General features: G+C 44.1%; 1 protein-coding gene across 1 annotated transcript in view; it reads right to left on the bottom strand.

Annotated features, from left to right (window-relative positions):
- LOC106494734 (protein LYRIC-like) overlaps window positions 1-23,733 on the bottom strand; it is a 33,117-nt gene that overhangs the window by 3,815 nt on the left and 5,569 nt on the right. The window contains exons 4-11 of the mRNA XM_067294613.1: window positions 17,098-17,157; window positions 15,970-16,060; window positions 14,084-14,152; window positions 12,011-12,229; window positions 10,855-10,929; window positions 9,100-9,198; window positions 1,657-1,760; window positions 728-847 (exon numbers count right to left, since the gene is read on the bottom strand). Of these exons, the coding sequence (XP_067150714.1) occupies window positions 728-847; window positions 1,657-1,760; window positions 9,100-9,198; window positions 10,855-10,929; window positions 12,011-12,229; window positions 14,084-14,152; window positions 15,970-16,060; window positions 17,098-17,157 (837 nt within the window). The remainder of the gene's footprint in view (window positions 1-727; window positions 848-1,656; window positions 1,761-9,099; window positions 9,199-10,854; window positions 10,930-12,010; window positions 12,230-14,083; window positions 14,153-15,969; window positions 16,061-17,097; window positions 17,158-23,733) is intronic.

Genomic DNA, 23,733 nt, shown 5'->3' on the forward strand with positions numbered 1-23,733 from the left:
GTCTCAAGGATCAGGAGAGACCACAGGTGGTTGCGAGGGAAAGATTACCGCTCTTAAGTGTCCTGAGCAACATACACAGGGACAAAGTGAAAGAAAAATATTTCTGAAACACTGGACCCCCACCCCATTTCTCATTCCACAGAGCAGTAAGTACATCACAGCCAAAGGGACTGGTCCAAACACCAACTTTACACTCATTTTTTTTGTACTTCCCATCCCAAACGAGCTGACAGCTTTTTCCACAGCCTCTCTCTGTTGTAATCTGATGACGTTTTTGTCCCAATAAGCTTTTCACTGGTATAACATTGGTCTTGTTTTACCTTCACTAGCTTTCAGGAACCACCTCTGTATATTGTTAAAACCGTCTTTAGGTGACCTTCCAACACAGATAAAACATAGCCCAGTGGTACAGCATACACAGAGTACGTTTGCTTTCACTATGCCTGAGAAAATTTTCTTTTTTTCATCCATGATTAAAGCCATTTGCTCCTGTCTGCATTGCAAAATCAAACTATTCTGTAAATATGTTAGGGAACACCATGTTGAAAAAAAACGCTGATCACTGTGTTCACGCTTCTTTTATGGGAGGACGGGGGAAAGAGAAGCGAAGAGGAAGCCAGAAGATGGAGGGGAGGAAAAGCCACCCCTGATAACATCATTTTAATGGAGAAGACAACCCCTCACTCCTGGAAAACCAAATGCTAGTCTGGGGAAATGAGAGACTCACATGCATCAGTCCAGTTCTACCCCTCGCTTCCTTCACTTCAATTTTCTTCTTCTTCCGCTGCATTTTGCTTTCATGTCCAGAAAGACAAGAATGAATGTCTTCTTTGCCTTTTGGCAAACCCTAAAAGCATTAGAGATTTTATAAGAGGAAGCCTGGGACAGGGGATTCATTGATTACATGCTTTTTTCAGGAAACTGGTTATCCCTAGGACTGTGTGCTGATGGTGTACAAGCAGGGCCTCTCTCTGGATGAGGTGCACACCCTGGTGCAAGACAGCTGTTTGCAAAAGCTCAGTTTGCTTCTCTCACTACTGCCAAAGAGCACTATTTGCCTGGGTTTCTAAGGAGTGTTTAAACAGCAAACCTCGTGCTTCCACCTGTCCACCCAAACTATGATTGTATCACCAGCATCAAATCCTCTCACTTAAATACTTTGGAGCCATCTGGAATGGGGTGAAGGGTGGTGATAGCTGTGGACTCTAAACATCTTAAGACCCAAGTATTCAGGAAAATCAACTGCAATAGAAGAAGCTAATTTACGCAACATGGCAAACACCAGATGCTTACTTCTCAGGACAGCAGTGCCATATGGGTGATAAACTCCCAGAATCATCTGACCCATCTGGTTAGGTGGCCAGACTTAGACAAAGTGCCCCAAACAAGTGAGCTCAAGTGGGACTGCGAGATACTTTCCAACGCCACCTCCTTTGGCTCCACACTCACTGCCATGTCCTGAGTGCGTACCTCTAGCTCTGGCTCCCACAGAAGGTTCAGGGGAAGGGAACCTGCCAATATGGAGAGGCCCCGGTGGGAGGGCAGCTCCTCCACCTGGAGGAACCAGGCTCTAGTGCTGGACTGGACACCCTAGCCTGACTGGCTCTGACCCCCAAAAGGAGGAGGTCTCCCACAGTCACTAAAGCCATTGCTCACCTTCTTCTCATCTCCCATCTGATGCTCCTCATCTCCTGTCCAGTTTCCCCACTCCTCCGTGGGAGCCTTCCAGTCAGAGTCGAGGTCAATTGCTGAAGGATCATCTATTAAAATAAACATATGAATGAGTTACTTTCAAATCCATACTATTTCCTAGGCTTTTACTGGTAACACAACATCTACAAAGAATATTGATCATCTTCCTCTTTGCTGATGGGATGTTTGGGTGTGCGTATGTGCACATGCATTTTTAACATAAGTAAATAAGCATACATTGACTGCTAATTCACAGTAAATGACTGTAATCTTTAGGACAGAAATAAAATTAAAGAAAGACAAAAAACCCCACATACAGACTCAACAAAACCCCCTTCAGCTTCCTCTTTAGGAAATAAAGCTTTACCAAACTGATAGTAGCATGGTCTCTCAAACATTTTCTTTTAATTTCATGGAGAAGGATTCAGGGACATCCAGAAACATTGGGAGAGACTGCAGGCTCCATTCTACTTTTTAATAGAGAGACTGTTTCATACACTACTCACTGCAGCACACCATCCTCAGGGCAATTATTATATGGAAGAGTAATATTGAAAAGGGAATTATGCATTTGTTAATGCTCTCTTGTCCTTTTTTTTTTCTATAGAAAATAGTACCAAGTGCATTCTTGACTTCACCTTACTTTCCAATATTTTTTTCTTTAATGCAATCCAGAAGGATACTACCGTGGCACAGATTTCCAGAGCTCCATAACTTGCAACTCAAAGATGAAACAGATAATAACTACCTTGCTTTGATTTTGATCATTTCATGGGGCCTATGCAAAAAGCTTCTGAAAACTTTTTAGGTCTCTGCATATTCAGGCATCTGGTACCTTTGAAAATCTGTCCTCAAGCCCTCAGCTGCCTCTCCACAAAGCATTAGCAAATGATCCTCAGACAAGAAAGCAAAGCAGACCAGTCTAATTTCTTTGCCCAAACTGAATGAGGTGCAAATAAACAGATAAATCAGCATAAGATGCTGAAAGGCCTATTTGATTATTTTTTAATGTTTTGAATCTAACCATCTCAAGTCTTATTCTAACAGGGAGAAAGTCTTTGAAAACACAACATGTAATAATAACTCTTAGCTGATCATGTCTCTTAAAATAAAAACAAATATAAAAAAATCTGAAGCTGGATGGAAAAACTTCTAGTTGAAGCAGAGCCAAAACCAAAAGCATGCTGGGGATGATAAAAGAAAACCATTTCCAAAAAGTTTTTCTGTCCAGCTTGCTGCCAAATTTTCTAAACATGATTATAAACATATTGCTCAAGTTCCTCTGTTTAAAACCCATCCCCTATATATAAACAGTATTTCTTTCCTTCTTCAAAAGGGACAGGAACAATGCCCAATAAAATTCCATCCTAAGTGTTTTAGGCAAATGAATGCATCTAGGTTAGAGAGAGGCGCAATATAAATGAATGACTTGGATGTGTGAAGACTAGTTCATCTAAATTGTGGTGTGAGATACCACCACCCAAAAGCTTTGGCTGCTTCTCCCCGGTTAGGGTACATATGGTCCTGACTCAAATTCAGAACTGTGCTGTAGTGGTTTAAGGCAATACCACCCTATACTTTCTACCCCATATCTGTGCCCAACTCGGAGCCCCATTGGCAAAGCAGGGGCGAGGATGCAGCGAGTCTCAGCTCCGTGGCCCTTGCTGGGCGCACTTCGCGTTGGCGCTAATACACCACGAGCAAGCTGCTCAGCAAATGAACAGGTGATATATTTGTTTATGCTGCTACTGCTAGAGAGGAGGCAAATTCTGGCTAACAGGAGGGGACACAAAAATCAGGCAGGGAGCTGGGAAATGCCTCTAAGAAGGATTCAGGAATCACAGTCATCCTGGGCAGCAGCTCTGCTGGTGGGCGCTCTCACGAGGGAAAGCTGAGGGCACACACGAAAAACAGACTGGCCCTTAAGGAACATGTCCTGGAGGCCACCACTGTCATTTTCACTTATTTACTTGAGTTCTGATCTTTCAAACAGTAAGTTGATGTACTTATTTTTAAGCATAAAGTAGTTTTAATGGCTAACTTCCTGCAATGGGCTTATGTTCATGCTTCACCCTGGTCTTGTGGGTAAGTATGAGCCTCAGGAAGGCAGCGGTGACTCTGCCTTGTGTCAAGCATTACATCACAGAGGACTTTAAATGCAACCCACAGTAAAATGAAGTGCACTACACAATTCTTTATAGCTTGCTGGATTTGATTAAATATGCTTATTCTAGAACTCTGGTTTAAAACCTCTCCTGTTCTATAGCTTATTTCCCTTCCAACTATGGTGACCTCTCCTGGAATGGCTTTATACTTCAAATAATATCTAATATTTTTAAATTAGCAAGCGGTTCTCCTTGGGTAATAAATTCTCTTCCAGGCTAAAACTGGTCAATGGCTCCTTCAGTGGCAGAAGACCATGAATACTGTAAGAAAAGGAACGGGCATTCAGTGAGTAAGTACTCTTCCTGGGAGACAGGAAAGCTCTGATCATCCAATGGATTTAGCACTGAAGGAGATGCTCTCTTCCAGCTCATCTGTAGGCCAACACCTTGATAATTCCTGTTGGTCATTTTTACAAAAGCAGTGCTATTAAGTGCCATTTCCAGGTAGGTTCTTGCTGGCAACTCACCTTGATCCTCCAGCAGCTCCACCTGGCCAAAGCTGTACCTCTGTTCCCTTCGGCCAGCAAACGCATCCCACTCTGCATGTGTGTTTCAGGGCCAAATTATACACACCGTGTATAATTAAAATGCTTTAAGATCCTGAAGAGCACTAGCCTAAAGGTGTCCTCAGAAATCAGGGATGCTACCAGTGAGCATAATCCAGATTTGGATTTAATCCAAGTCCCTCCTGGCACAGAGCACCCAAAGGCTCCTGCTCCCTGGCAATGCCAGCGAGCAGCCAGTTGTCCTGGGAGGTGGAAGGACACCACCTGAGCGAGTGCACGCAGGCACCTGGGGCCCCACAGCAGCAGGGTCTGGCCAAAGGGGAAGGTCAGCAGGTTCCTATGCTGATGGATGGAGAGCAGAGCTGGGGTACCTTACGGACTGAATCTAATTATCTGGCCTGGATAAAGCAGCAAGAAAGTACTGCATCAAAAATCACTCTGTGTCACCAAGAGTCATTTGGAAAAAGAGGGTTAAAATTTTCAACTCCATAGTTGTAGCCTCGGATCCTAAGTTACCAGGATGCCTCTTTGTCATGCTTTACCTGAATGTGGTCTGCAGAAAGCTAGGGGAGAGGAGTCCTTCCTCCTGCAGAGCAAAATCCTCAGTACAGCACATACTATCCATGGTGTTGAGTCCTTCTGTGGCTGCTGCAGAAAATCAGTCCCTTTGCAAAGGGTGGGTGGCTGTGTAGTGAGCATGGTACTAACTCACTCAGACCCTTGCTGAGCTTGTAGAGCAACTGGAATCCATTCAGTGCAGACAACAATTTCTAGTCTATAACTTACATTAATGTGATACAGAAAAAATTTATTGCTACCAACGTCTGTGTGGAGGATTTGCTCATTTGGCACCTTCCTCTGGAATAATTCAGTAAATGCAAAAGCATCAGGTAAATCCCAGACTGAAGACTTCTTTTAATCCAAATGGAAGCTGCTTATTCCCACGAAACCAAACAATTAAAATTCAGTTTAACTCCAGGGCAGAATGAAGGGAGTCATGAGACACAGGAGCTTTCTGAAGGTCCCAGGGAAAATCTGCCCCAGCAACCAAGGCGGATTCACTGGGAAAATGCCAAGTCACAGGTAAAAAGACTACCCTCGTGGTAATGAGAAATGCTGTATTTATGTTGCAGAATGTAGGTTCCTGAGACAGCCCTGCCAGAGAAGCAACCACACAGACTGCGCCCTGCACTGTCGCCAAAGCAGAAGCCTGTTGCGCCCATAAGTAGAAGCACATGATAAAATTAGTATTTGCTTGCCTTGAAACCAGATATAATTACTCTAAAATAGCCCAACCAGCAACACTGTACAATTTATGCATTTTATACTGTTGTAAAACTATTAACAACATAATCAGCCACAACGTAGAAGCATTTTGAGACACAGCTAAGCATAAGTGCATAAATAATATGTAACCAAAGGGACAGAGGGAAACTTGTGGTATAGTTGCACAAAGGCAGTGCTGGAAAACACACAAGCAGTAAAGCCGGCAAGGTAGGAAGAAAGAATGTAGAACAGGTGGGAGAGATGTCTGGTGGAACCAAAATAACCCTGCAGAACAAGCAAGAAAGATGCCTGGAGAAACCAGAACAAGTCCTGGTCCTAAAAATAAAATGAATTACGCCAGAAGCAGAGGAGATACACCTCCACCCCCTTCTTTTCTTTTTGTGGCAGGGATGAAAAGCATACAAACACTAACAATGAGAAAAAAAAGAAGTCGCCTCCTTCGGTGCCCCCTTCCCTTATGAAGAGCTCATGAGCCTGACCACCTTGACCTCTGTAACTGGGACCATCAGTGCGAACCTGGTGACATCAGCTCCCAGCCAATTTAGGATAAAACTGTTCAAGACTGCTTGATATATGTTTGAATATGTAGAGACAATGACTGATCACAGATGCAGACTCACAGAATGGTTGAGGTGGGAAGGCACCTTTGGAGACCATCCAGTCTAACCTCCATGTCCAGTCAGGTTTTGAATATCTCCAAGAATGGAGACTCCACAACTCTCTGGGCGACATGTGCCAGTGTCTGACCACCATCACAGTAAAAATGTTTTTTCCTTATGTTAAATGCAATCTCCTGTATTTCAATTTTTGCCCATTGCCTCTTGTCCTTTCAGTAGGCACCACTGAGAAGAGTTTGGCTCCGTCTTCTTTACTTTCCCCATCAGGTATTTATACATATTGATCAGATCACCCTGAGCCTTCTCTTCTTCAGGCTGAACAGTCCCAGCTCTCTCAGCCTCTCCTTGTATGTGAAATGTTCCAGTCTCTTCATCATCTTCATGGCCTTTCACTGGACTCACTCCATTAAGTCCGTGCCTTTCTTGTAGTGGGGAGCCCAGAACTGGGCACAGCACTCCAGATGTGATAATGATTAAGAATTAACCATTGGCAGTATGTATTGCTAATGAAAAGTCAACCTAGTAAAGTATTGTTTTGAAACTGGCTTGATTTATCAGTCTTTTAAATACTTTCACATCACAGCAATTTCTAATTCCCTAATTGCTACCTCTTTCTCTCCTCCCCTTCTCTCTCTCTTCCTCTCTCTCTCTTTTTGTATATACACATTCAATTGCAACAACATTTAAGCTTCAAACCCTTTGTGAATTAGGCTGTTATTATCACCAGTGCTTCACAAAAGGATAACCTGAGGTGGAGGGGGAGCTGGCCCATGCCGCCTGCCCAGTGAGCCAGTGGCCGAGGCAGGCGTCCAGCCTCCGAGCTCCTTGTTCTGCACAGCCCTGTCCCTGACACAAAGGAACTCCTTAAGCGTACTGATCTGGATTTGATAAAATGACCCCTGCTCCTATTCAGGTTATAAATGGCATTTTTCAGTTCACAGACCTGCAAGAGCTAACAGGACTTGTTTAACTGTGAAAGAGCTAATTCTGCCTGCAGCACAAACCTTAATGCCAACCATTACCTCATCTAAATTCAGGGAAAACGCATTAGTGACACTCCCCTCTGCATAGATATCAAGGCTGACTGATTCAAAGGAAAAACCTACTACCACTAAGAAGAAAACTGCTAACGCAGGCAGAAAACCTTCCATTTCTGCTTTCAATCAAAATGCTTCTGCTTACACATTTGCAAGAGCAAGCTGTCGAATTTGCTTCCGCGCATCCTGCTGTCAGATAGCCACGGCCCCATCCTACTGAGAACGAGGAGCTCTGCTTGGCTTTCCAATGGCGGATCAAATCCAGAGCATGCCGCGTGTGACGCGCCAAGTACAATGCAAGGAAATACAGCCAGAGACCTACGTACATCACCTCCCTGCTCCCAGCGCAGAGGAGCCAGCGCTCAGGAGTTACAAAGGGCCTGGCGCTCACGAGCAGTTCCTTGGAGGTAAACAAACAGAGCGCTAGGGTGGGGGAAGCTTGCCGTTTTCCTTCTTTTTTTTTTTTAAAAACAAACTATGTTATTTATAATATCCTCTGATGGCCAAGCTGGTGTGTCTGCTGCAGAATATCAACTGCTGCTAGGCAGAGACGCAAGAGGACTGCAGCCTTTTTTTCCTCTCTGCATTCAATTACTCCTTTAGCTAAGATAATCAGAGCAGTTAGAGCGAGAAGGGGTCTGCTCAGCTCGTGAGCCATCCTTCCTGCAAGAGCAGGGTAGGGCCCCTCAACAACAGGGGTATAAATAGATACTGCACTTGATCCTCACCAAAAGGTCAGGAGAAAAGGCCGTCTAATACCCGCACCGTGCATGCCAAATCATTCCTGCCACTCAGGATCTACACTGGCCTTTCAAACGTATTTAAAAAGTAAAACCAAAATCGGACACAAAATGGCTGAAATGCCGACCACCAGAGTCCACTGGGATTTTGTCCTTTGCTTCAACGGGGCCTGGCTTTCTGGAGGTCTCAAAGGGTGCTAACAGCATGCCACATCTGTCTTCTGGGTCTTTACAGAGAACATTTTAAGTTTTGACAAAAGCACATGCTGGTTTAACAGTGCTGTGTCCTCCCAGGCGCTCTTCCCCACATGTCCCCGGCCAAGCGTGCAACGCCACGCCACCCTGCAGCTCCCGGGCTGGGAGCAGGCTGGAAACAGGCCACGCGGCTCCACCTTCCCCGCTCAACGACGTGAGAGAGAGAAACACAATGCACAAGTTATGAAAATCAAGCCTCGCTTTGAATTTGTTTTGAAAATTTAGTAATCTCGGATGATTACTAACACGTGTTTTTTGAGACGCAGAACCTGTGTTGTTGCCTCTGGCTCAGGAGGGCCCTGAGCCCCTCTGCTGGGTGTGGGGAGGGACATGAGAGGGAGGGTCGCTCCGTGCTTGCCCTGCTCCGATGCTTATCTGCCTCTGCTATGGGCAACCAGAGGAGACAGGAGACCAGGCTGGAGGAGCCTTTAGATGGACCCACTATGGCTGGTCTCGGTGCCCAGAAGCTCTGCTGACACTTTGCCAGGCAATATGTATGCACTGAAAAAGACATCATCCCCTTTTAGCCACCATTTAAGTAAAAAACTAAATAAAACATAATTTCTCACCACTCTTACATGTCCATGCAGGGTGCCTGCTGCTCTGGCTGAGTTTGCAGCAGTTCTGGGCATCTGCCCAAAATCAGGCCCAATCTGGATTTCACCCTTACCTCTGCCAGCCTTGCATGAATAAGTCCTGCGGAAAGCGGCCTCTGATTTTTGGGGCTTAGAAAACAGGCTGAAAAGGATATCAGTGTTGTTATGCTCATTTTTCAACAGACAATGGACAAGCGGTCATACCATGCCCCTGCCATACATCATCTGCCGTGAGAAAAGGCGCGCTGGCCTTCCAACAGTATCTGGAAGGACTGTCCTCAGAGGATTTGCTCTTCACGTTATCTGCAAACAGGAAAAGCAAGTATTTTTATAAAAAATAAAACCAAAAACTAAAAGATAATGACATTATTAAAACCAATCAATCATGCCTTTATCTGCGAGTTATGTCATGATGCCTGGATGTTATGCAAGTTAAGTCACACATTAATCTATGCTGCTCATCACAGGGGATTTATTAAAGAAAGCTGGACAAAGACACAACATCTGTAAGTTTTTGTTATAACACCCCACTCAGGAGCGCTTACGCTAGCAATATTCGGAGTGGTAAACTCTGACAAATGGCGGTTGGAGATGTCAAATGGCAGTTATAGCTCCTACAGAACAAAAGCCACATCAAGTGAAGCTCAGTTTAACTCCCACTGACTTCAGTGAGAAAGTGTCTACTCATTCTGACAGATATTCAGCTGGAGCCATAATTACCAAATGCAGAGCTGAAAGGAAGAGTACAGATGAGAGAAAGCTGGTGGAAGAAAAGAGGGTTAAAGTTTTTTGGATGATTATTTGCAACCATAGGATTCATCTATCCCCTTCTAAGATCTGTGCGTAACAAACTAGCAGACTTTTTTTCACATCTGTGTGATTTTTCCTTTTTTCTTTTCACCTAAAGAAGTTCTTTGTTTATGCAGTTTTGCTCTATCAGCTTGATTTTTTGCTGCATAAATGCAGATGTGAACACATACTTCTCTCTGTTCAATACATTAGGAACTGCTTCAACTCACTGGTGCAGTGTTGGAAAATAGATGATTAAACATGGCAGGCATTATATGGAGTGAAACGTCTGGCTTTAGCATTGCATTTCAGTGCTCTAGCTTGCACCACGCAACCTATGCTTGGCGCATGGATGTGTGTATGTACCTGTGCTTGCTTTTAGCATTCCTAAAACATTCAGATCCAGATTCTGCATTCATCAGACACGCAGACCTCCAGCTGAATTCAATTTGAGGTTCTGGTAGGCAGAGAACATATAAACAAGCTTTTGGAAATATTCGATAGACTATACAGAGCAGCCCCCTACACACGCATCCCTCCTGCAAGCGCTCAGCAGCAAGGCAGTGTTTGCTGGCAACGGGCACTATGTCACTACAGGAGCGCTCAGAGCTGCACAATGAAAAGTCCTGACAACTGCAGAGGGGCAAAGGACAAACCAGAAACAAGGCTCCAGATTAATGCAAAACCAGGAAACACTTTTTCCTTCTCCAGGCCACACGCTGGCAGGCTCGAGCTGAAACTCCCTAACTGTACAGAAGAGGAAGCTGCTGGCTGGGCATTCTCTCATGGGGCCTCTCCAGCCTCAGCATCTCAGACCGAGGGAGATGGCAAATTCCCTGAATTTGCCGGCCATCGGAACATACAAGAAATCCCATTGTGTGAGAAAACCTAACAGAAAAATAATTTGCTGTGGGGGCAGTATTTTTTTTATTTATAGAGAAATGAGGCAACAGCTTGGAAAGCATTCAACAAAACATTCTGACGTCACTCCCCAAAATGCTGGTGCATAAGACTGCAAATGTGACCACACTCTGAAAGGGAAAGTGATTAATGAAGTGTGGCTCAAAGGGAAAAGACCAGCACATGAGCAATGACAGCATACTTTTAAGCCTTCAAGTACCTAAGAAAGTGGAAGAAGATTTCAAAGGGAAACAAAGACAGACCACTCACCTAACTCCCTGGACAGCTCTGATAAAGTTCCAAAGGTCACAGGACAGGATTTTACTTCTGCAATATCCCATGTACCTGCATTTAAAAAACAAACAAACAGGAATCCAAAATACAATGTCATATTCACAACTGGTGAATGCAGTTTCTACCTGAATTACTGCTACTGAAGGTGAGTTACCATATGGCCTTATATAACGATCAATCCAATCACAAAGCTGGATTGATCAGTGAGAGCTTAATGAAAATCGGATGCTTGTAAGAATTAACCAAAAAGCACTATTAACCACTTTCAATTTTAACTCCTAAAACCACCCAGAAGTTAGGAAAAGTGTCCTGAAAGATATCACAGGTCAAAGTTTCTGCCTATTTATGAATTATTTGTATTGTTCTAGAATCTAAGGTATCCCTCACAGTAGAAATATATCAGACATGGCTGTGCCATTAAACAATGATGAAAAATGAAAAGTCATCTAATACTCCAAATAAGAGTGACAGGGCTAAAATCACTCTCTCCTAATATTCAGCCTAATGGCCTGGTAGTCTGTCCCTTCACTGCTTTAAAGGAGTTTGAATTTTTAGAGCTGCACTTCCCGCTTGGGTTGCACAGAGAATGTCCCAGCAGCACAACCACGGGTTGCGCTAAATGAACTTGCCTGGATACCAACAGGGGGTGAATCAGTGGGGAAGCTGGGCAAACTCTGTAGGTAAAACAGAGCACTGACATGAACAGACTACTTCCAGCTGTCAGACACCCAAACGTGAATTTAAGAACACCCCTGCCTTGTACGGCTTTGAAACACGCAGATAAACCCACAGAAGACTAACTCTGACCTTGAGTGTGCAGCTTTGGACTTTGTTAAGGAACCAAACACTAAATACTCATGGGTAGAAAACAACTTACACCCACCAGATAGTCTGCAACACAGAAGAAATTCCTGCATTTAACACTCCTATCTCTTTTCACATTGCCATCACGCTAGAAAATGTCACAGCTAATAGGGTTCAGTGAAGAGGGTGGACAACAGAGTGTGTATATATATACCAGGATGAATGTCACCAGGAATGTTTGAGCTAACCTATTCTGCTGGACACGGTAATTCAAGAAACTTTTGCTCTGCAATACTCTCACTTGGGCTGCTTGAACCTGGGCACTCACCTACATTGCAAAAAACATCCTCTTCTGACCGGGAGGGCACAGATTCTTCTGAGCTCTTCAGTGCGGTCCCGCACTCTGCCTTTGCCAGAAGAGCACCTTTTCCACTGCCACTGGAGTCCTCTGCCCTGCTCACTGCACGTGGCCACACCGCTCCCTTCTCATCCCAGTCAAAGGCCGGCTCAACCACGGAGTTACCCCGTGATGCTCTGCTGGGGTCTTCTGGGGAATAAACATTACCACGGTATTATTGCTATTTTTAATGAAAACTGAGAGTTTATACAGGAGAAAGAGTAGAGCAAAGCCTGACCTAAACCAATCAGATGTAATGGCTAGATTCCAACTGAAAATATTTACAGATACAAGGACAGTAAAGCAGAGCCCCGGGCAGGGACACCGAAAGCAGCAAACACAAAGCACATGGAAGAAGGTAGGCATCCCGCAGTCCGGCAATGACTCCTACAGGAGATGACGCAGCACCACAGGAGACCTTGGGTGTCCCTTCCTGACTGAGAGGATGACTCAAGGCCTTGAAAGTCCAGCTGAGGAGCCACAGAGCAAAGGGAGAGAAAGCAAACAACAGGATCTCCACCCTCCAAGAAAAAGGAAAGCAAACATCTTGGATGTTGGTAGTTCAAGGCTGCTACAGCAATCAGTGCTTGGGCGTACACGTTATAAATAATGACAATTATCTCCAATGTCTTTTGTTTCCAAGGATTCCCAAAGCACTTTACAACTCCAGCCTTCGGAAAAACACAGCGTTTCCTGGGGGGTCTGGTGGGGAGAGGACCACTGCTGGCATCGACCCCACACAGCTTGATGCTGCTGCTGCTGCTTATTCCCTGCTGGGAAACAGCAACCAACACTTGGCTGGGCTAGGACTTCACCCTGGAAGCAGCAAGAGCACATTTCACTGCTCTGTAAATGTTAATGCTAAAAAGGACCATCATGATCACCTAGTTCAGTCTGCTGCCTAACTCGGGCTCCTGAATTGCACCAGTGACTTCTGATGGTACAACTACGCCTTACTCCTGCGGGACACTTGCACCCCAGGCCAGCAAAGCACTTCTGCATGCAAGTGCTTAGGGGTAACCATACACTTACACACGCAGCTGGCACCACTGATGTCAACAGGCCAACTTATATGAATAAAGCTAAATGTGGGCCTATACACTTTGCTGCAATGCAAACAGAGACTTCAGCACCTTAGGCCTGTAGAGACTGTCATATAGACTTTTAACTCTTGATTTATATAACCCAAATGATAGCAAGAAAGCAGTCCAAAAATGTCTGTATATTATTAGATCAAAATTTGCTGTTTACTTGCTGTGATCTTCAATTTTACAAAAGCACCTGAGGGCATCTTAAGATACTGACTTACTGCAGACAAGTATCCACATTTATCTAGCTCTGTGTCCCAATTCCAAACTTCTATCTTAGCCTTAAATTTTATGCGTTTCTCTATTATATTAATAGCTTTATCACAGATAATTAAATTATCAAGACATTTCCAAACGCATTAATTTCATGGCCTGTTTTTATATAGCAGTTATAGTAACATAATTAGTAGAAATGCATGTAGACATAAGTGCATGGCAGACACTTTGAAATCCACAGAGGAAACGTGTGGTTTCAGTACGAAGCACTGTTTTATTTTACTTCATTAGAATAACAGTATACCCCCCTTTTAGAGTTGTTTACTGTAGGCATGCCTAGATTTTAAGAACGTTTTTGGAACAGGCAAATTATGCAGGTTTTCACACATCAGTTGTTTGAAGACATCTTTTGTTAAGCCTCGCAAAAGCAAGCAAATCCACATTACAGCATATCTTTAGCAGATCTCAGGTCTAATGGCCATTTATTTTCAAAGTCCCTTGGGTAATACCATGTGTTTTAATGAAAGCCTGGAGTAAAAGTCAAAGCTCCCAAACCTCTTCCTAAGTAAGCAACCTATAAAAGCGCCAAGAGTTTGCTGCCTAATAGTGAACTGAGTAAACAGAAAGACTTTGGGAAGTCAGAAGGGGTGACAAGCCCAGTCAGGTTATGTCTGTAAACTAAGATATCTTGTAGATTTACCTTTTTGTTTCAGCCGTTCCTTCCTTAAGTGTCTCTTTTCTCTGCTGCTGATCTTGGTCTGCCAAACTCCTGCAACAAGGAGCAAAGTTCCCCATGACTCATTATAAGTTAACAAGCAGTTTCCTCTGCTGCTCAGATTATTTACCAGGCAAGGAACTGTCCTTTCTGATTGGGGCTGCGCAAGCAGCACTGCAGCACCGAGAGGTGCCACAGCTGCACGCAGGCTCCCACCTCCCCAGCGTGCGGATCTGCCATCTCTGTGCTCCAGGCAGAAATGCAGGCCATGTTACCTAAGAAATACCCATCACAAACTGTCTGTCATGTGTCCTGCCCCCCGCAAGCAGCTGATTTCCACATACATTCATTTATACCACTCGGGCCACGTTCTGCCTTTATCCACGTGCTCCCGTGACCCTGGGGAAGTCACAGGAGGGACTGGCTAAATTATATGTATATATATATACATAAAATCTTCATTCTCCAAATATCCCTGAATAATGTGAGGAACAGTTCAGCCGATTCATCCATCCAAAAAATTGCACATCGATTTGTGTCTCTACCGTTTCCCCTTTTCTCTCCGGCACCCTTTCGTTCTTTGCTGCTGACACAAGCATCCACACAAAGGACTCTGATCCAACAACAGCGAGGGTTTCTCTTGCTCTCACCACCACACCGATCACATTATAATCTTTTCAGCCTATTCACCTTGGCATCTTAGAAACCCTGCCTAGCTACAAGCTCTTGGTGGTCCAGCAGCACCCAGCAGGCTGGAGTTCAGTCCACTGCAATTACTGTGAAGAGCCCAGAGATTTGGGACTTTACAGCACACTGCTCTGTGAACACAGTGACATACAGCACAATTTCTGGATCTTCCCGTAAAATATCACAGTAACAGGAACCAAATCTCTGCCTGATTACATCAGTAGTTCTGTCAATTCCAACACAGAAGCTAAATATAAAATATAACAAGTGGTCCACATCTCTTCTGGCTCCCTTAGCTGTCATTTGGTATGCTTACAGCCATATGCTTCTCAACATTCACTAGAGAAAATACAACTTTGGTGTCAAAAAACAACGTTTTGTAATATTTACCAAGGCCATCTCTGATTTTTCCCACAGGCAGTCATCTCTCTTCTGAGATTTTCAGATTCATTTCCTAGAGGCATCCCACAAACCCTACTGCTAAACACACCACCTTCCCTAGTCTGCTCGACTCGAGGGAAAAAAATCCACTTTGCCTGCTGCAGGGATGGCATCAGGCTCTCGCACAGGATGAACAACATAAAAGGAAAAGCTTAGGTTTCCTGGTTTCCAACATGACCCTTGGTGAGGGGAGGCGGGTAGGGGAGAATGAGATGCAATGCGTTTTCCAATGAAATTATGGTTGCCTGACCCTGGCTAGCCTCGCTCAGATTTCTTTACAGATTTGCCCATAACCAAAGGTCTTGCCTCTGTTCACAGGTGTGCTAGAAACTGGCCATACATCATCACAGTGCTTTCACAAGCCTCAGTCAAGCCTCACAACTTGCTACCTGGAAAGACCACAGCTTCAGAGTATTGACCCTGCAGAAACCACAGCGAAACAGGACAAGAGCAAAAGCATAAAGACAAGACCCTGCTACCAAATGGACCTCTAGCTGCTTCAGATGTGCTTTCTCATCAGCAGATTTGCCATCCCTGTTAATGGCTGGAAAGCACGCTGCTCCCTCCCAAGTAGCTACACACAGCAAGGAGCGCATCAGAAAAACAGTTCTCAGATTGGTGATTCTTTTACAATAACATAAAACACTAAAATCTCAGAGAATACCTGTCCTTTAAGATATTTCATCCTATGTTCTTTTTTGGCAATATAAACCAGCGAACAAAACAACCAGAACTTTTGTTACCTTCCTCCTCTTGCAGTTTGTCTTTTTCCGCAGAGAGTAGGTCTTTTGACACTCCCTTTTCTGAGCTCTGGGCTTTCTTCTTCTTCTTAGGCTACAGTGTATACAAGAGATACATGCCAGATTCATGCCAGAAAGATAAAATAGGTATTTTTTACATTTCATCAAGAATAGAAAAAGAGTCAGGGTTATTGTTCTGAAACGAAGACGACATGATGATACTCTGAGAAAGACACTACGTCACTGGGGTCTTTAAAGGGGTGCAAGAGTCTTCCTGAGCAGATTTTATTGCAGACCCCAAACTGAAGAATGTTACGGCTTTTGGCCTACAAAATCAGACTTATCTGCAAGGTTAGAAAACCCATATTGTAATTCAGGTACCCGCTCTATAATAAGATTTGCATTCATCATTACTAAAACTATAATGGAGGAAAATCTAAAATTATTTACTCCATTTACAACCCAAAAAGCTGAAATCAGGAGCTAAGACCTTGTTTATGCTTAACAAAAAAAAACAACAAAAAACACCCATCGAACAGCCTGTTTTTGAGGGAGACTAGATATCTGTAATTTACACTGAGCTGAAAGGTCGTAGCAGTGGCTTTTGCCATTTTCATATGGCTGGGTGAGACTGCAGAGCTAACTTTAAGCCTTCAAGTTTGAATGGTTTAGTTTTAATACAGTGGTTCTTGACTTTTGTAAGGCAGGATACTCCCTGCCACAAATAAGTTTCCTGTCTAGCCCAGGCAGCTCCCCAGACGGAAGGGAAGAGTGGCTGCAAAGCATGAACACTTTCTTCCATACCTGTATGAGTTTGCAAGGCCTAGGATAAAACCCTTGCCCAGACCAAAAGAAATGTCCCATATCAGAGCTGGAATTCAAATACAGAAGTTCCCAGCCCCCACTTCTAGGCTTAGACCATGAGACCATCTCGCTTATGGCCACAGTAACAAGCACCACGGTATGACTGTACCAGAGAGTCACTTGGTCTTATGTTCCTAGGTCATCTCTTAAATTCTCCAACAAGGGAAACCATGAGTTATCTTTAAAAAGGGCCATCAAATACGAAAAATGCTTAGAACAAATGTCTTTTGAAGGACACGATATAAGTTCTAAAATTATTACTGGTACCTTGAGGAGCTTTTTCTCTCTGATGCTGGCTGATGTTATAAGCTGACCATTCACTGGCACCTAGAAGACGGATAGTAAAAAAATGCATTATGGAATATGTGTGTGCATGTATGTGCGTGTGTGTGTGTGTATATATACATATATGTATATGCACACAATTCTTTTAATATATTCCTATAACACTTATGATCTGGCTGAAAGACATAGCCAAATAACCCCCGAAACAATCTGGGCTACAGTTTATGGCCTTGTTCCAATTTGAGTTAATTTATTCCAAATTAATTAGTGTTAGCTAAGTCTTTATGAATGTAAGTCCAGAAACTCCACACAGATTTATTCCAAAGTAGACGTATTTGTGGTTTATCTGAAGATTTGCCTAGGATCAAAGTTGTTTTTCAGATAGGATAAGCCCATCTTAAAAAAACAGCATAAACACAAGAATGATTATTTTAACTCTAGTTCACTGCTTGGGGTGGACTTTATGCTCCCTCTTAAGTCTATCTGTCCAACTAAAATTATACCTTTCATCCTCCCTGGATCCGGTACAGTAAATCACGAAAGCATACGGACTTTTCAGACTACGATTTGATTCATGTCTTGGAATCTTAGAACTCACTGGCTTTCACCAAACTCCAGGTACAGCAGAGGTGGGAAGGGTGGAAACCTGCACCTTGGACACCAAGGGCTGCGTCAGCAAGGCCCACTGCACCTTACGAAGAGGCAGCAGCACCCAACAGGGCATCAACCCCCCTCCTACAGGCACTTGTCCCCACTGGAGAACATTGCTCAATGTAGCGGCACTTCTCTGTGCCCTCCCTGTCCAATGCAACCCGTGTTCAGCACTGCCCAAGTCTGCAACCTGATCAGGCGTCGGGCTGCTGAGCTGAACCCCAGACTCACACCAGTGAGCCTGATAAAGACCGTCAGCTTGATCCCGGATCAATCCACCAATGCTGAGCTAGGGACTACAGAGAGACCCGCAGCAATGTGCTACAGGTTAGGGGCAGAGGCAGCACACAAATGGGCCATGTGCTCACCAGGTCCTGTAGGAGGGCACATCCCCACTGCAGCCTTGAGCTGTCTCCTCTGCATCATGGCACAAAAGCTGGTAATGAAGGGACTTCAGGTGCCTGCAGTTCTCTTGGTAGGGGGAAGATTGCTACTCCTCTCCACCCTCAGCTCCTCTTCCCCATCCCTCAAAAGTGATTTCTGTCCTCAGATATGCTGTAACAGAGTTTAATCACACACACCAGAAAAACCTGTTCTAATTCCAAATCCAACTTTTTCCTCCTAGGCAAAGGCCGTCACAGCCTCCATCTCGGTGGGGAGAGGACAGATGTGCACCAGAGTTCAGGGGCTAATGAAGAAGTCGCCTGGTATCCATGAGACGTGCTCCGTCAAAGCATTATCCAGTACACGCACATTTCCAATACAGGCCAGAGGAATAACATGGAAATTTGTTTCCACTCCAAACTGTGAGAGGACTTGGGGCAGCTCTTCAGCTGGGACATAGCATCTAAGTGACGGATTCAGCTGCTGAGGAATGCTACGCACTCTACCCTATCATAAATATGGCTTACAGGACTGGAGAACTGTAGTTGTAATTAATCAAAAAAAAAAAAAAAAGGAAGAGAGAGAAATCTGCAAAACACTCTATGATACATCAGGAAAGCTAAAATCTGCTTTTTAAAAAAGAGACTCACTGAGTGGCCATGTCCCTTTGGGCTATGAGGACACAAACCCACATATGCAGAGGCAAGGACTCATAGTCCCCTGCTCAGCCATGGATGAGATTACACTGCAAAGGAATATAATGAAACTATTTTCACAGAGCAGCAAGTTTTTGTACGTTCTCCCAAAGGCACTCTGAAAGTCGGGGCTTGAAACTACTTCCTCCGAGAAATGAACCAACTTTATTTCTTCAATGCCAAATTTAAATATGAAATTATCTTCACTGAAGTTTGCAATGATTACTTACTGGCAAATAAAAATTTTAATTTCCTTATGCTTCTGCAATACTTTGTGCTGGGCCCATGGCTGTGAGATTAACTACAGTCTCTTGCAGGTTGGCCTGGACCTCAGCAAGAAGAACCTGTGGGCGATTCCCCACCTCTGCCCCCATGAACATGGCAGGGCTGCAGTCATCCAGCTTCTTACCGCTTTGCTCCTTAGTGCTGTAAAGACTCTGGAGACTCTGGAGCTGTTTTTCCACAAGATTTAGAAAGGTCTAATTTGAACTCCATGCTAAACGTGGTGGGATGCGCACCTACAAACAGGCAAACGCTTTGCCCCTGGAGTTGCTTGTATTCACCTTGGCATCTTGAAAACCCTGCCTAGCTACAAGCTCTTGGTGGTCCAGCAGCACCCAGCAGGCTGGAGTTCAGTCCACTGCAATTACTGTGAAGAGCCCAGAGATTTGGGACTTTACAGCACACTGCTCTGTGAACACAGTGACATACAGCACAATTTCCGGATCTTCCCGTAAAATATCACAGTAACAGGAACCAAATCTCTGCCTGATTACATCAGTAGTTCTGTCAATTCCAACACAGAAGCTAAATATAAAATATAACAAGTGGTCCACATCTCTTCTGGCTCCCTTAGCTGTCATTTGGTATGCTTACAGCCATATGCTTCTCAACATTCACTAGAGAAAATACAACTTCGGTGTCAAAAAACAACGTTTTGTAATATTTACCAAGGCCATCTCTGATTTTTCCCACAGGCAGTCATCTCTCTTCTGAGATTTTCAGATTCATTTCCTAGAGGCATCCCACAAACCCTACTGCTAAACACACCACCTTCCCTAGTCTGCTCGACTCGAGGGAAAAAAATCCACTTTGCCTGCTGCAGGGATGGCATCAGGCTCTTGCACAGGATGAACAACATAAAAGTAAGGGGAACTGTGGTTAAAAATCAAACCACTTAGATATGGAAGACCTTGAACTTACGCTAATCTTTCTTCTTTCTCAGGATATGTTTTTGTCCAATGAAATGTGGGAAAATAAAAACTGATAGCCTTCTATGATGGAATGACTGGCTGGGTAGATGAGGGGAGAGCAGTGGATGTTGTCTACCTAGACTTCAGCAAGGCTTTTGACACTGTCTCCCATGACATCCTCATAGACAAGCTCAGGAAGTGTGGGCTAGATGAGTGGACAGTGAGGTGGATTGAGAACTGGCTGAATGGCAGAGCTCAGAGAGTTGTGATCAGCGGTGCAGAGTCTAGTTGGAGGCCTGTAGCTAGCGGTGTCCCCCAGGGGTCAGTCCTGGGTCCAGTCTTGTTCAACTTCTTCGTCAATGACCTGGATGAAGGAACACAGTGCACCCTCAGCAAGTTTGCTGACGATACAAAACTGGGAGGAGTGGCCAATACACCAGAGGGCTGTGCTGCCATTCAGAGAGACCTGGACAGGCTGGAGAGGTGGGCAGAGAGGAACCTCATGAAGTTCAACAAAGGGAAGTGCAGGGTCCTGCACCTGGGGAGGAATAACCCCATGCAGCAGTGCAGGTTGGGGGTTGACCTGCTGGAAAGCAGCTCTGCGGAGAAGGACCTGGGAGTGCTGGTGGACACCAAGTTAAGCATGAGGCAGCAATGTGCCCTTGTGGCCAAGAAGGCCAATGGTATCCTGGGGTGCATCAGGAAGAGTGTTGCCAGCAGGTCAAGGGAGGTGATCCTTCCCCTCTACTCAGCCCTGCTGAGGCCACATCTGCAGTACTGCGTCCAGTTCTGGGCTCCCCAGTACAAGAGCGATGTGGCACTACTGGAGCAAGTCCAGCGGAGGGCTACAAAGATGATTAGGGGACTGGAGCATCTCTCTTATGAGGAAAGGCTGAGAGAGCTGGGCCTGTTTAGCTTGGAGAAGAGAAGGCTGAGAGGAGATCTTATCAATGTGTACAAGTATCTGAAGGGAGGGTGTCGAGAGGATGGAGCCAGACTCTTTTCAGTGGTGCCCAGCGACAGGACGCGAGGCAATGGGCACAAACTGAAACACAGACACTTCCATCTGAACATGAGGAAAAACTTTTTCACTGTGAGGGTGACAGAGCACTGGAACAGGTTGCCCAGAGAGGTGGTGGAGTCTCCTTCTCTGGAGATATTCAAAATGCGCCTGGATGCAATCCTGTGCAATGTGCTCTAGGTGACCCTGCTTGAGCAGGGGGGTTGGACTAGATGATCTCCAGAGGTCCCTTCCAACCTCAGCGATTCTGTGATTCTGTAAAAACAGATCGTGTCTTACTGAACAACAATTCCTGTGCCAATTAAAACGTGGGGAGGAATGACTTTTTTTTGGTGTGAAAACCCATTATATGACACAGGATTTCAGGAAAGTTCGATTTTATAGGATGAGTATGAGAATGGATGATTTGGGGAAGTCACGAGACATACAAGCGCAATATTCTTTCTCAGTCTCAAAAGATGCTGGTGATTTCCCAGCTCTTATAACAAAGCCTTCACCATGTTGTAAAGACCTTGCAGATGAACTTCCCAAATTCAGCTGCTTTCTGCAAGACTGCCACCATCAACAACAGCATCTGCAGCACCAATTTACAAGGCAAGAGGGAGGAGGCATGTTTTGCCTTCGCTCAGACGCACAGAGCCATCCCACCACTGATTCGTCTCTCTTTCCATCAAGATGCTTCTGCAGCCATGAGGGACTGCACACAGAGAGACTAGGAAGTGTCACAGATTAAGGAAATGCTCTGTCTTCCTTCCCCAAATTGCCATACATGAGCACAGCCTAAGGCTATATGGAGCTCTCACAGAGTCAGGAAAAACCCCAGAGGGAAAATGTTGAGTGCAACAGAGAATTAGGGAAGATCCAACCTACACTTGCTCTGACACAGTAGTCTTAGACAGGACAGGATCGTGCTCCGGGACCTTCTCTCCATATAAATGGATGCAAGCAAGAAGCTGGAAAAAATGACGCTTTCTCTTAATGTTCTGCCAGTCTGACTATTATATACTTTTGCTGGATGAGAACATTTCATACTTAAGTGATATTTCATCTGGAAGGCAAAGATCTCTCTCCCTCTCTCCATCACTGACTACGAAGTTAAAAATACACTGTTGACAGTCATTTCCTATATTGCAGAGGTCTTTCGGCTGACTGACAAGCTCTCAAACTCTAAATACTCACCTGGGACCCTAGAATGTTGTTATTTCCTTCCTAATGAGCTGCTGAGTGCAAGAAAAACACCAAATCTGACCACTGACTGATGATCACCAAATAGCCAACCACTTGGGTGATGTTCTTCTTTCAAACCTGAAATAGCCATTGCTTCTCCACTATCCTTCTGTAATAACAGCATCTCCCTTCCTTTCACCACCAAGTAATTTTACCGAGTCCTCCTTCTTTTCAGTAGAAAGGTATTATTCTAGCCTGACCTTTTTTATTAAATCCTGCCTTTACCCAGGAAGCTGGCTGTATGACTGAGGAACCCCTCCTACCCTTTTCTTCCCTTCTGAAGTCGTTAGGATACTGGGTTAGTCATGCCTCTTTATCATGCAGTTTGGCCATTTCGAAAAGAAAAAACGAATTTTCACATTTTTTTTTCATTTAAGCTAATTAAAAGAAATGAATTTTGCCATTTTTTTTTCTCCTTAATGAATAATGTAGTTTTGTACAGGGAGAAGGCATCTAAACCCACTGAACTAAGTGACTGTATAAAATCATCAGTGCAATCCCCAAAACATTAAAGATATGCAGAGAAACATAATGAGGACTTGTAGTGAAATCCAACTTAGCATATTAATTTGTACTCACGCTCTGTGGAACAATAGAAAGATTATTTTTAGTTCATGGCCATTTGGTCTGTGACCCAGTGGAAAAGGATTTCCACCCCTCCCGCCTTTTTATTTCCTTTTATGTAACCTAGGGTTATATTTTTGATAATTGCTCTGAAACCTTTATTCTTCTGTGCGAATGTTTAATTTATTTTATGCTGTTAGCATAGTTCTAAATAAAGTCACAGAGAAAGAAGGCATAATGATAGAACTCAAACGTTAAAAAAATACTGTTTTTTATACAAACCATGTGTTCGAAGCTATAAAACTGTACCCCTATATGCTTATCTTTGTGCATTTCGATAGTTTCATAAGACTAATCACTTTTACAAAACCAAACACTTTATAAGTGTCTGTCCGATCAGAAAGCCCACTTTCAAATCTCATTGTCACCAACTGGTTACAGGCTTAATTAAAAACTATAGGAACACATCTTCAGCCTCATTAACAGCCCTTTGTCCCGCCTGGGGAAAGTGCTTCCAATTGCCTTCCTTAAGAAGGCATGTAAAGGTTTCCCCAGTAAAGGGATACTAGGACAAAATAAACTCAGCATATGAAACTAAATGGGAGCTATTATGTGCTTCACACATTGAAAATCAAAGAATTTGCTTAAGAACAAAGATTCAGAGACTTTGTTTTAGGCTACTGCTTTCAGAAAACTTGAATTAAGTGGGTTGGACACTGGAAGTGAAAGAAAGCAAAACTAGCCTTTTCTGGCAGGGGGTCTCTGAACACAAAAACATTTCCAGATTTAAGAAATACTTCAATTAAATTCTTTTCTAGTGCTCATTCCCAACCAAAAACTAAAATGTTTGTTTTCACCTTATGTTATGTAGGGAGATAAGAGT

The sequence above is a fragment of the Apteryx mantelli genome, chromosome 3 (assembly GCF_036417845.1).
Source record: "Apteryx mantelli isolate bAptMan1 chromosome 3, bAptMan1.hap1, whole genome shotgun sequence".
Taxonomy (NCBI): Eukaryota; Metazoa; Chordata; class Aves; order Apterygiformes; family Apterygidae; genus Apteryx; species Apteryx mantelli.